We start from the raw sequence: 14,461 nt of genomic DNA on the forward strand, positions 1-14,461 counted from the left end.
TGCTGTAATTCTGAGAATACGTGAGACTTTTGTGTTGAAGTTAATTGGTATTTCAGCTGCTATACGGTGTTCTGAGAAACCGTACATAGTGTCTTTGGGACAGAGGTATTTCAGGTTATATACTTCGATATACGACATTGTATGATTTGTTATTTTGCGCCAGTACATGTAAGTTTTGGGCACAGGATACTCTTGAGCAAGCCACATAAAGTCTGTCCCTGTGCATGACAGTTTAGTAACTCCATGCGCCTCTTATTAATAGCAATTAACCCCATAATGTCCCTCACATTAACCCCTGTGTAAGAGTTACTGATAGAGATGAGCGAGTACTGTTCGGATCAGCCGATCCGAACAGCACGCTCGCATAGAAATGAATGGACGTAGCTGGCACGCGGGGGGTTAAACGCGCTGGCTACATCCAAGCGGAAGTACCAGGTGCATCCATTCATTTCTATGGAGCGTGCTGTTCGGATCGGCTGATCCGAACAGTACTCGCTCATCTCTAGTTACTGATATGTGAGAGACTTGCAGGTAATAATTAAGTATCTTCATTACTGAGGTCTTTTATTAGTACCTCCATATGTCTCACATATTAGTAACCTTTATATGGGGCACACAGGGGTTAATATGAGGGACATGATGGGGTTTATTCCTATTAATATGGGGCACACAGGGGTTAATATGAGGGACATGATGGGGTTTATTCCTATTAATGTGAGGCACATGGAGTTACTAACACTAAACTAATAACCCCAAATGCCTGACATTAATGAGAATAGGAACTAAAGCAAGGTAGCTGTGTGTTTCTTACTTTCAGTTTGCTAGCAGCTTCCTGTCCTCCGGAACGTTAGCATGGCAGATGGCAGGAACAATCACTATAGCAGGCAGGCAGAGACTTGAGCGATTAAGCTCCACCCCCTGGGTTTCCCGCTCCACCCCCTGGGTTTCCCGCTCCACCCCCTGGGTTTCCCGCACCCCTCTCAAAGGGGAGTGTCCTTATGCTTGAGCTCTAGCAGAGCACTGAAGGGACGCTCTGACTTCATTTAACTCTTGCAGGTCCTGTGCTGCTGGCGTGCAAGTGAAATATGGCAGGAGTGCCACTCTTGGCACGTGTGCCAGGGGTTGCTGACCTCTGCTGTAGAGGGTAATATGAATTTTGTGGCTTGCTATGGTCCAAAGTGTGTGAGATTGCAGAGATAGTGATGTGAGTTTGAGTTTTGTGGGGGTCCTGGGAAAAACGTATGTGCGCTATTGTGACGAAAAGTAGCCTATTGCGCAATCGAGTGTAGTAACTATGTTTGTGGAAAATTTTGCGTGATTGACCACCAAACATCCAAAGTCACAAACCCACAAACATTTCACATTTATAATATTAATAGGATAGGTTTGTAAATCGTCCTGGCGGTATAATTTATTGATAGGACGTTTTTGTCTTTCTGTACCATTCTTAAATGTAAGAAGAAGGACCACAACGTGCACTGGGGCTTGGCGCCATCCATGAGCAGACATACTTTTGTACACTGTGTAAGAGAATGGAGGTTATTTTCCTTATGGTAGTACATGGGATTGGTTATTGTTACCTGTGTACTATATGACGGGTTATTCTATTTGTTCTATTATTAGACATCCTTCTTTGCCATTTTTCCCATTAATTGTATAAATACCTGTTCCGGATGTATTCACCAGTAAATCGCGGTTTTCCTTATGCTTTTAAATATATGCATATTTTTGTATTGAATGAAATTGATATAGTTTGATAAAATTTTGGGAAGAGCTTTTTTGTGGTTGAGATTAAGCCTTAATAGTACTATGGTATATTTGTGTCACCAGAGTTGGATAGGTCAGCCTCACCTAAATGTAATGCCGTCTCTCCCATTAGCCTATGCCAATGTGCGGTCTGGGGCACCATGGGTGGCTCTGTTGCTCCAAAATGCAACGCCCCTCACTTACCTTATCTGTCTACTTCCCCCCTCCCTTCATTGAGTGACGGGGGCCAGGGAGCGAAGCTGAACTCTCACCTAGCCCTGTATTCCCTGCCTACTGGATATACGGTGTGTGTGCCAACATGTTTGCCTGTAGCCTGACTGATATATATCAAGGACCCCAATAGCATCAGCCCATCCATACACTTGTGCAGTGCTAAGGTCAGCATACCGGGAGCATATATTTATTAAATGAGAATGCCACTGAATATACTGGATTTATATATACACAGAAAATCAGTAGTTTATGCAGAAAAATGCCCAGAAACCAAAATCCTATTATTCTACTCCACTACAGATATAGAACTGGATTATTAAATTTCAGTGCAGGTATTAATATTGATGACAATATGGCGGTACATTACACGGGCAAATAATTACGGTAACTTTCATACTGCAAGTTTATAAAGCTTTTTGTTCCCATTCACTCATAAATGGAAACTTATATAATGAATGGATATCCTTTGTAAAGAGGATCTGTAATGTGTCACAATCTCCTGTGTATAGGGATGTAAGGTGCAGATGGATGGGCCACAAAACGGCTGGAACGATCTGTGAATTAACCCTTTCTGAACGTGGTTTGGCAAATATTTCAACAGTGACAATGACAATATATTCTCACAACTTCCATGCAACTGAAAACTGAGGCCTTACTAATAACAATGGCAACAACAGGAATGCTGGAACTAGCTTGGACAGTTTCTGGAAATGTAACAGTTTCTTGCAGACAACTAGGATTAAGCACAGTGTAACACAGATATAGATAAAGTCCATAAGACTACTTTAATCTTCAGTGAAATGCGTGGCCGCACGCTGCTTCTTATAGTCAGCTCAGGAGTGTTCAGGGCTCTAAAGACTGTACAGAAACACTTGCCAACTTATTTGCCAATTTACAGTAGGATAAGAACATCAGGAAAATTCTGAAAAGTGGAGTACAAAGTAGAGTGCCATGTGTGCCGCACCTTTCTATATAGGGAGTCCTTCCGTTTACATAAATGCCTAAACTTACATGATGTTCATTATTATTAAGGGTCTGTATTAAAAGGTATTTAATATAGACCCCAGACCAGATGTGAGATGGAAACAAGTGATTAATACAATGATTATTTTAAATTCAATTATATAATTATTAATTTGATCTATAAGGGTGAGTTCACAGGGGGCCGGATTTTAATGCGGAATCCGCATCAGAATCTGGCTCAAAAAAACGCCTCCCATTGAAATCAATGGGAGACGGTCATTTCCTTCTTCCGAGAGCGGTTTGTTCCCGCTCAAGGAAAAAGAAGTGAGCTGCCCTTTCTTCAGGCGGATTTTGCGGCTGATTTAGCCGCGGACATCCACCTCGCGATACCTCCCTCCCGACTAGGCCCATTCATTTGGGCCTAATCGAGAGCGGGAAGCCGCGACTGTCGGAAGCTGCGACAGTTGCGGCTAGCCGAGGCAGGTACATTTTGTCCGGATTCTGATGCGGCTTCCTGTGTTAAAATCCGGACCATTTTACTCCGTGTGAACTAGCCCTAACTCTTTACATATTTACTTTAACAGTTGTAGTCGGCTGTGGAAAATTAGAAGAGTTAGAGTTGGTGGTGTGGCCTACTAACTCCACAGTCCTGGAGAAATGTCAGGTCACTGGTAGAGATGAGCGAGTACTGTTCGGATCAGCTGATCCGAACAGCACGCTCCATAGAAATGAATGGATGCACCTGGTACTTCCGCTTTGACGGCGGCCGGCCGCTTAACCCCCCGCGTGCCGGCTACGTCCATTCATTTCTATGCGAGCGTGCTGTTCGGATCGGCTGATCCGAACAGTACTCGCTCATCTCTAGTCACTGGGCATAAAGTTGAAACAGAAATCAAGTGTTTGGCAATTTGTAGGGATGCTCCGCGATATATCATGTTCTATGAATCCTTTTCCGCAGTCAGAAGTGATATTTGTTACATATAAGCCAATTAATTCTCTGAGGTTTTAATTCACTGCTTGGATTGTGTAAACAATTGTTACTAATAAGAATAAGAAAGTATGTAAAGCTATAAAAAAAATTATATAGTAATTTTAGAATATCTATAGATTGGGATACATCTGCCCATGTCCTTTGGTTGAACACGTCAGGAGATGAGCAGCTTTTAAAAACAACATGGCTTTGCAGTATTCTGTCACAAAATGCATACATCTATGGCCACCAACTAGTTGTGTTTTAAGATATGGCCTGTAAAGGGTTTTGCTAGCATGCTGCAATATTGCATTGACTCAGTTTCAATAGTCTTAAATCCTTAAAGGTTTTTTTTTATGAATATAAGTGTATGTCATTTTGTAGACAATTAATAGTTAGAACATTTTGCAAACATGAACATGATGATTTCCTTATTGTGTCCGGGTTATCGTCTCATACATGTAGTGTCCCTGCCTGATAACCTGTCCACAATAAGGACTTAACAGCTGGGTTTTTGACAAGAACCAGACCATACAAAGTTCCTGAATTAATGGTCGTTTCCATTAGTAACCAGTTATAACAGTGATAATAAAGTACTGTCACCAATAAGATGGTTACAGAAAATTTGGACACTATGTCGATTGGCTGCTTTGGCCATTGGAAGCCAAATACCAGGTATACAGCTGGAAGGTGCCCTGCTCCTATTCAAGTGTATGCAAAATGGAGTTGTAGCTCCAGGCGCCACCACTACAGTGTACGGAGCTCAGTACACTGTATACAGCTTCTGGTCCATAATAGAAGCAGAGCTACTTCCACTCATATACCTGGCAGCTGATACACCTGATCAGATTCAGGTGTTGGACCTGGACTGTTCTGATACTGATTATTTTGTAGATAGGGCATCAGTATCAATTACCTTCAGGTCCTGACAACCCCTCCTGTGACAGATCAGAACAACAGACACCACAATGACATTGTATACCTAGCCTAAGTTCATCGAAAATGAACCATAGTACGATTTTATTTTTAGCTACAATTATGCTTTTTTGGATCTAGCTTATGTTCTTCTCCAGCTGTTTTACATATATATTTGTATCTTTGTGAATAACCCCATAGAACATGTTTTATAGCAGGTTTTTCCACTTGTAGTCTAATAACCACCTGCATGATCCTGAGCTTTGTTCACGCCACTGTGTATATAGGGCACTTGGTAACGGGCAATTATAATAATTGTGCTGGAAATAACATATTCCAATGAAAGCTATTAGAGAATTAGAAGTCATTAGAATTATAACAAATTCATTTACCTGATATTTAAGCCTCACGATTTACTGAACGCAGTTAATTATCTGAAGCGCTTTCTTCACTGGCATCACTGTAGCTATCCCTATATGGAGAAAAAACGCATTATGTTCCATTGGACATAGTCAGTACAAACAATTCCTTAAAGCAGTAGTGCTAATATTTCAATGTATCACCTTTCCCAGTGATTGGACGTCCAACAATTACGAAAATGGGGGTCTTGTGCCCCGCAGTATGCATACTGCTGTTCCATGCATCTCTATGACAGGGACAGAGAAGAGCTAAGTAGAGTGCTTGACTGTCTCCAGCTGTCTCATAGACAGGGGTGGAGTGGCAGTACACATGTTCGAGCACCACTCTCCCTTATCCAGGGTAACATGGGACCCGTTTTCTTCTGATTTGGGAGTTGCCAATAGCTGAACATCCAGCTTTCATTTTCCACCTATCCTATCAGAGTACGTTTTAATCTTGGTACCACATTTGCATCTACATGGGTCCATTGGTATCCAATCATGCTTTCCAACAAGTGGGTAGCAGCGGCAGAGAGAATGGTGCGCATAGTGCGCCACAAACATTTTCAGCCTAAGCCACATCTCTTATAGGTATAAGAGCCCATGCACACAACTGAGAGTTTATCATGGAATGCAGTAGTAGGAAGATGCTCAGAGCGATATCCAAATGTCATCCGAGTGCACTCTGTAATACATTCATATGTATTGGGCTTCCGGTTCTAATTATTTCCGATAACACGGTGAAGAATAGGACCTACTCTATAATCATCTGTGTTACTGTAACGGAATGGACCTGGAAGCCCCATAGAAGTGAAAGCATCACGGAGCGCACTCTGAATGTTACCCCCATTTTGGACATGGTCATGCCCTCTTTCTGGGGATGTGGGGCTGAAGTCAGAGCTAACAAAACAGATAAGGTCTTTTGATAGAAAATGTGACTAGGAAGTCTACCCAAAATGTAAGATACTGACCCCCCACTACTGATGCCATCAGTGGAAATGGGGATGGGCATAAAAGACATAACAGAACTTCTTGATGTATGAGTCACAGTGAATCATTTTTTGGAGACTCATGAACGGTGAAGATTTATCCTGGTTCTCGCTAACTGTCCTGGCAACGGATGCTAAGCTCATCGATATGCGTTTTAGGTTTCTGGTTTGTTTCCTTTTATTTTAGAAACTGTTTGGCATAATTTTACTGTAAGTCATTTCTGTATATATATAAGCACTGTGACTTACCGTATTTTACGGACTATAAGGCGCACTGGACTATAAGGCGCATTGCCCATGAGCGCCTTATAGTCCGTCTCGGTTCATATATAAGGCGCACCGGACTATAAGCCGCAGTCCGGTGCGCATTATATGTTATTGAAAGCGGCGGCAGGCAGACTTTGCCAGCGGCCGCTTAACCCCCCGCGTGCCAGCCGCTTCTATTGGATAGAAGCTGATAGAGCCCAACCGTAAAAGTTAGATTAAACGGTACTATTCCGTTATCGGGCCAGCAGCAGCGCATTTCAGCACCAGCTTTCGGGACAGCAGTTCAGTTCAGCAGCGGGAATTACAATGACATCCGAGGACTGCTGGCCCGATGCTTGTGCCCAGTAGCCAGTACATCAATGACCCCCCCCTCCATCTCCTCCTCCTTCCAGTGCTGCCCCCCAGCTCTCCTTACATCTACCCCGTACCCTCTCCCCGCCACATGACTAAGCCGATGCTGGCCCGATGATAGAGGCCGTGCTTGTGTGTAGTAGGCAGTACATCGATCGATGCCCTCATCCTCCTCTTCCTTCCAGTGCTGCCCCCCAGCTCTTCTTACATCTGCCCCGTACCCTCTCCCTGTAATAGGCCTCACCGTAAATCTTGAGCAATGAATGCTACTAGATAGCCGCCGGACGCTGCAGAAAGTTTGTCCCTCCGGCTCGCTGTAGCTCACCGTTCCTATAGTCGGCGTGTTTCTTGTCAGGGCCTGGATTGAGCCCCGGTGTCTTTCCTTTCGGTCTCGGTACTAGCGCTGAGGTGAGGCCTAGTCGTGTGGCGGGGAGAGGGTACGGGGAAGATGTAAGGAGAGCTGGGGGGCAGCACTGGCAGGAGGAGAAGGATGGGGGAGGGGGGTCATCGATGTACTGGTTACTGGGCACAAGCATCGGGCCAGCAGTCCTCGGATGTCATTGTAATTCCCGCTGCTGAACTGCTGTCCCGAAAGCTGCTGCTGAACTGCGCTGCTGCTGGCCCGATAACGGAATAGTACCGATTAAACTACCCCCCCCCCCCCCCTGCTGCTTTTTTCCATTCATTTCTATGGGGAGCGCTCGCATGCCGGCTCCCATAGAAATGAATGGGAAGTGTCTGTCCATTCATTTCTATGGGGAGCGCTCGCATGCCGGCTCCCATAGAAATGAATAGGAAGTGTCCGGCAGCCCTGCTGTAACACCGGCGTGTACGGCTGTGATACACGCCGGCGTTCCGTAGTGTGAATGCACCCTTACTGTGCCTTTTATGTATGTATGGAAGCAGCACGCAGACTTTGCCGCCGCTTCCATCCATATATAAGGCGCACCGGACTATAAGCCGCACTTACGATTTCTGAGGAAATCGTAGGTTTTTATGTGCGCCTTATAGTCCGGAAAATACGGTATGTCATCATATTAAATTCTGTCTTGGGTTCTTGAACAAATCCATGTACTAAGCTTAGTTCAGAATATAGTCTGCGGGATATTGTATTCGTTACATAACAACATTTCAGCTAATGTGGAGATAGGAGGGAGTAACTGAAGACTTCCTACAAGAGTGTGAGCTCTTGGAAACAAACCTTAGTGGTGGAAGTTGCAGATTGTTGACTGTGAGCCTGTTATACAAGTGTGTGTGTGTGTGTGTGTGTGTGTGTGTGTGTGTGTGTGTGTGGGGAGTGGGGGGGAGATGATAATTATTCGATTTATTCAGTTTATACTGATCGCCCAATCTCAGTTTCCCCCAGGGTTTCCCAGTTTTACTAGAAAGCACCTTCAACTAGTTCAGAACCTCTCCTGATCAGTCCTGGTTGGTGCAGGGCAGGTATCACTGTTATTTCATAGCATAAAACAAAGTCACAAATGGTTTCAATGAAATGAATATGACCGAAATATAAAAAATATTCTTTTGTTAGGTGCGATGCAGGAGCTCATTTCCATATTATGGAGGCGTATGCAGATATTTCTGTCCCAACTGCATTCCAACTAATGATGTGTCTAAACCTTATTTGACTTATTTAAAAAATTCATAATGTCTTTTCTATCGCTTTTAAGTAAAAAGATCTTTTAAATATTTGACTTCAAGTTTTTTTTATTTATTTATTTTTTTAACGCTAAGACATCACCCAGGAGTTTCAGACGTCAACTATGGACACACTTTTTTCCATAAATCTGATCAGAGCATATGGATATGTTCACACAGCAGTGTTCTGCTCAGTATTTTATGCCAACGCTAGGAGCACAATGTAAATACAGAGGGAATCTAAGACACCTTTTCTGTTTTTTGGACCCAATCCTGGATTTGGCTTACAAATACTGATATACAATACTGAGCAGAATAATGGCATGTAAATATACCATTATGCTGGACATGTCATTGGAGGGTAAGAAAACTGACGCAGATGTTGTGTATCTTTAGTGTGTGGCTCAAGTGCGCAACTTTAACACATCACTTTTTAGGAAACTGGTCAAGTGTGTGTGTGTGGGGGGGGGGGGGGGTCAACATGGGCCACTAGAAGAAAACTGGCATCAATTATTCCTAAAATCTACAACTGTACCTGACTGGCAAAGATTTCATTCTGGCGCATTGGACCTTCCAAGGTGCAGCAGAATTATTAAAAGACCATATTAAAAAAATATAGTTGGGTACATGGGGCCTAAGACATCAATAGGACCTGAGCTCCAGTAACGCTGATGGACCACTATATAGTGTACACAGGTATATGTCTTCTGTTTCCACGTACTGTATAGTACAGCACACCCTGTAGAATGATCAGATACTTATGGCCTAAGGAAATGGCATAAATAAAAATGCAGAGATAGGAACATAGCTTTACACTGTAGCAAACTGCAACAAGGTCAGGACCACTTTACATTCTGTCACAGAAACCAAAGATCCTAAAAACTGGGAGGTGAACCACAAAGTACAGTGTATTAGAAGTCATATACCATTCCTTTAAACAATTGTTTACATAGGACTGGAAAATCCTATAAGCTTTACTTACATAAGATTCCCTACAAATCTAAGTAACCTCCATGTATCCGACATACTATAAAATGTTTCAGAGCAATAAAAGATATATTTGGGAATGGATTAGGTCAGAAATCCATCCAAACAACTATTACCAGATACTATCGGATCAGGCGGCACAAGGGATGTATTCTTCAAGCTTCTACAGAAAAACTGTTCTAGAAAAAAAAAATCTACACACTCAGCAACATCTTACAGCAGCTTACCTTGGTAAGACGTCCACTATGTGCTAATGCTTGCCCCTATTCATTCCCATATAGATTACCTGCTTCTTATTCCACTCAGATTCCTTCACTTTTCACGGTCTCTAATGTAATTGATCTTTTGTTTTATTAAGTACATCACTGACCATTTTCTTCAAAGACCCCCCTTACATATGTTTAAGGTTAAGACCCCACGTTGCGGAAACGCAGCATTTTTTATGTAGTTTTTGCTGCGGTATTTTGAGCCAAACTCAGGAGTGGCTACAAAGGGAATGGGAAAAATATAGGAGGTTCTTATACTTCTCCCTTCTAAATACCCTCCTGGCCTTGGCACAAAAAGAGCAGCAAAATCTGCAACGTAAAAAGTTGTGTTTCTGCAATGTGGGGCCTCAGCCTTAGGTGGGAGGTAACACAGTAATATTATTACATGTACTAGGAACTCTGGCCCACTGACCTTTCAAACCCGTTATCCCCTTGTAATGTTATACAAAGATGGTATCTTACAGTATAATCGCAAAGTTTGCAAATAGTCAACCATCACCTCCTGTTTTCTTTCTACAGCTCCTAGGCAGACGAGATGTCTCCGTGATAACAGACTACAAATAGACCCTGCGCTGTCTCATCCTGTTGTCAAACTCCCTTCTAGCTGTATTTTAATTCTTGATAATCCTTTCTAATTAGGTTTTAAGAAAAGGGATCTGCATTAAAATTGTAGTAAATAAAGTAGGAAACTTTTGGCTAAGACTATTTTCCGAAACTGTCACTTTATTTTAATTTAAAATCTTTTGGAGCAAAAAAAAAAAAAAAAAAATTATATATATATATATATATATATATATATATATATATATATATATATATATATATATACATACATACATACATAAGCCCTTCATTACAGGGGTTATCCAGGATAAGTAAACATGGCTGCTTTCTTCTTAAGAAGTGACTTCAAGTCTGTTGGTCACACGGCAATGCTATAGTTCAGTTGCATTAAAATGAATCAACAAATACGATGACACTTCCTGAGAAAAAGACAGCGGCCATGTTTTGTAATCCTGGATAACCCCTTTAAGTAGACATGTGATGTACGCAGATTCCACTATTACTAGGGGCTCTAATCTTAAATCCATTTGCAGAAATTAGCGCCAACAATTCAGTACAACACTACTACTTCATAGACTGTAAGCCCTTGTGGACAGGGCCCTCTGTCCCACTGTGCTAGTTGGTCATTGTTAGTATTATATTTCTTTGTATATTATGTGTACTGTATGTAAACCCTCAAACGTAAAGCACCATGGAATTAATATAATAATGTACAGCACCATGGAATTAATATAATAATGTACAGCACCATGGAATTAATATAACAATGTAAAGCACCATGGAATTACTATAATAATATAAATCACCATGGAATTAATATAATAATGTACAGCACCATGGAATTAATATAATAATATAAAGCACCATGGAATTAATGGTGCTATATATAAATAAACAACAACAATAATAATAATAGTAATACTTCCTGTACATACCTGTCAGAATTTTAACTTTTCTAGTCTAGACTGTTGAATCTCTTTTCCCTTCCCGCTGCTGTTTCCAGCTATTCATCAAATCCAGGTTTAGGCTATGCCTCTAGACTTTTCCTAGACTTTGCAAAAGATATGCTGCAATGTCCTGGAGAATACTAGAGATTCAGTTTTTTTACCCTCATGATCACTGCAGACAGTCACAGGAAGGTTAAATGAGGCCTGCCAACTATTTAACTATTTTTTGCCATTTCTAATTTACAAACATTGGAGGTCGGCAGCTAGAGGAAGCAATACTGGTGCTGATTTTAGTATATGCAGATTCTAAGTTTTTGAAGAGTTTCCCCTGTTTCTACAAGCGTTAGATAAAGTTTCACTGTTGGTTCCACTGTTGGAGGACATGCATTACCACAGCAGAAAACACCTACACGCAGATCATGACTCCCACATGTCGCATACCATAACATGCAGTCTTCTATGGGTGTTTTACCGTCTTACAGATGACAAAACACTGTAATAATAGAAATTAATTTACAATGAACAATAATATCCTATACTGTATGTGTTACAATTGATGGAAATGAACTGGCCTATTTCCATAGATGAAATATTATCAACAGCTATCTTTAAACAGCCATATATACATATATTTAGATATTGGGGGGGGGGGGGTCAATCCATTTTAGCAGAATGTAAGATACTGGTCAACACACTCATATTACTGTTTTAGCCTCTGAGCCTGAATTCCCAGCCCAGTCATGTGATCCTGCAACCTGTGGATTTCTATATAAGTGTGTTGGTTACATGGCTATCTTCCTATATTGTCAATACCCTAATGTACATAGTCTCATCAATCACATGACTGTCTGGAACTCCAATGAATGCAACCCAATGGAGCGGATCAGGTTATGTAGAAATCAATAATCATATACTGTAGATCAGGGAGACGGTATTTTAGGTGTTTAGAGTACACAGTGCTGTACTTAGGGGGATGAGATGAAGGTAACCTGCACTTCTGACATACCCACAAGATGGAAGTGCTGAACAGAAACATGTAGCATGTGCCAGGAATAAGGGAACCAAAACAAAACAAAAAAATATATGGCATGGAAAAAGGTTAATTTCAGGCGTGCTCAGATATGCGGATGTACATGTACACACACGGTACTATTGAATTATGCAAAGTTTGTTTAAAGGTTAGGGATGCTTTAAAGGGGTTATCCATAAACAAATGAAACTTACCAGAAGATTCCCTACACTAGATAAGCTATATTTCTCCCAGACGTCTGTGTCCGCTATCTTCCCTGCTGTCGCGCCAGCTATATATGACATCACAGACTCTGCTCTACTCCGACTGCATGTCTATAGAGTAGAGTATTGTTAGTCATGTGACTGAGTCACAGCGACAGCACGAGGGACAGCAGACCGTGTCTTCTGGCTCTCACTGCTCTGCTCTGCAAATGTAACGAACAAGGTATGGGGTGCCTGGTTATCCATTATAAGAAAAAATTATCCAGTACAGGGAATGTGCTAGTAAACTAGACTTTTTCTTGAATAACCCCGTTAAAGTGGTTCTTCATTCTTGAGGCTCTCATACCTATGAATACTAAACATCTTAGTCCCCACAAAATGCATCTTATGTAAAGTAGGTAAGTACATATAATGTCACAAGAACTCATTAGTAATGTAGCAGATGCCCATCTATTCTCTTACGTATCCTAAACCCTAACCTAGTAGCAAAACTGGAAGGGACAGTAATAAAGAAAAACAGAGAACTAATTTTCACCCAAAACTTAAAAATGGCCACATAGTTTATTAATAAATCAGTAGTCAGAGAAGCAAAGTTTAGTAATTTTGAAGCAAAAACTGGTAAAATATTTAATATATGGGAGTTGTAGTTTTGCAACAGCTGCAAGGCCACATTGACAGGTGACCCTGCAGCTGTACGGGGATGTATAGGGCGTTTTTTTTGCGGGGCCAGCTGTACTTTTTAGTTATACCATTTTGGGGGATATCTATTGCTTAGATCACCTTGTATTGAAAAAAAAACAGGAGGTGATTTAGAACTTTTATTTATTTCATATTTTTAAAGCTTTTTTTTTTTTTACTATTTTATTCCCCCCCGGGGGCTTGAACATGCGGTCACTTGATCGCAAGTCCCATAGACGGCAATACAACTGTATTGCCGTCTATGGGACATTCTGTCTATTAGTATTACGGCTGGTCATAGAGACCAGCCGCAATACTAATACAGCAGCGACAGGCCTGGGAGCCTCATTAGGCTCCCGGCTGTCACCCGAACAGGTCGGCTCCTGCGATATCGCCGCGCAGGAGCCGGCCTGCAACTTCACAGGTATGGGGCCGGTGGGGACCGGCCCCGGGGGAGAAGGGGCCACGGATACTGACCCGGCATCCGCTGTACTAGAGAGGCGGATGCCGGGGAGGGATAGACGCCGGGGCCTGAGACATCGCTGCCCTGCCCTGCATGAAGCCAGCGGCGGGGGGACGGAGGAGCGGAATAGCAGCATCACTCCTCCCGCTGCTGGCTTCATGCAGGACAGGGCAGCGATGTCTCAGGCCCCGGCACCTGTAATGGCGTCTATCACTTGCCGGCTTCCGCCTCTCTATTACAGCGGGTGCCAGGCGCCACCTTCAGACTATAAGACGCACCCTTATTTTCCCCCAAAATTTTGGGGAAAAAAAGTGCGTCTTATAGTCCGAAAAATACGGGTATACTATCTATAATATACTGTTATTTTTTATACTGTAGGTTTTATCGTGAAGGCAACTTTTTCGCAAGTTGATGGCTGCTATTTACTAAGCTTGGTAATGGGTTACTTTGAGAAAAAGGGAGTTGATATTTTTTGAGAAGAATATCTGAAAACATAACCAATATGGCTGCACTTCCTGTACAGCTGCAAAAACGGCTACTGCAAGAAAATGGAAAACATATAGAAATACTAATACTACATACCCATTTTTTATATTTTGGGTGCAAATACATTTTCAATATTTTTAAACCCATGCAATGTGAAGGATGCACAAATATTATAACGCCATCATATTCGACGTGTCACACATGCAATACAAATACACAAGTGCATAGTAATACTTACTTTCTTCAGATGAAATCAATAGAAGCAATAAAATAGAAGTAACAGTATATTAGACACTTTAGAAAATGCTGCCCATTACAAGACAACCACCATTATTAATGTGAATAATATCATTTGGCGCCCAA

At 41.9% G+C, this 14,461-nt stretch overlaps 1 protein-coding gene across 2 annotated transcripts in view; it reads right to left on the reverse strand.

Annotated features, from left to right (window-relative positions):
* The window catches only part of CTPS2 (CTP synthase 2), a 150,837-nt gene that overhangs the window by 15,262 nt on the left and 121,114 nt on the right, over positions 1-14,461 (reverse strand). For both annotated transcript variants that reach the window (XM_075263671.1, XM_075263670.1), the window contains one exon: positions 5,221-5,300. In XM_075263671.1, coding sequence (XP_075119772.1) covers positions 5,255-5,300 — 46 coding nt within the window. In that variant the 3' untranslated portion in view covers positions 5,221-5,254. The remainder of the gene's footprint in view (positions 1-5,220; positions 5,301-14,461) is intronic.

Source organism: Leptodactylus fuscus, chromosome 2 (genome assembly GCF_031893055.1).
Source record: "Leptodactylus fuscus isolate aLepFus1 chromosome 2, aLepFus1.hap2, whole genome shotgun sequence".
NCBI classification, from domain to species: domain Eukaryota; kingdom Metazoa; phylum Chordata; class Amphibia; order Anura; family Leptodactylidae; genus Leptodactylus; species Leptodactylus fuscus.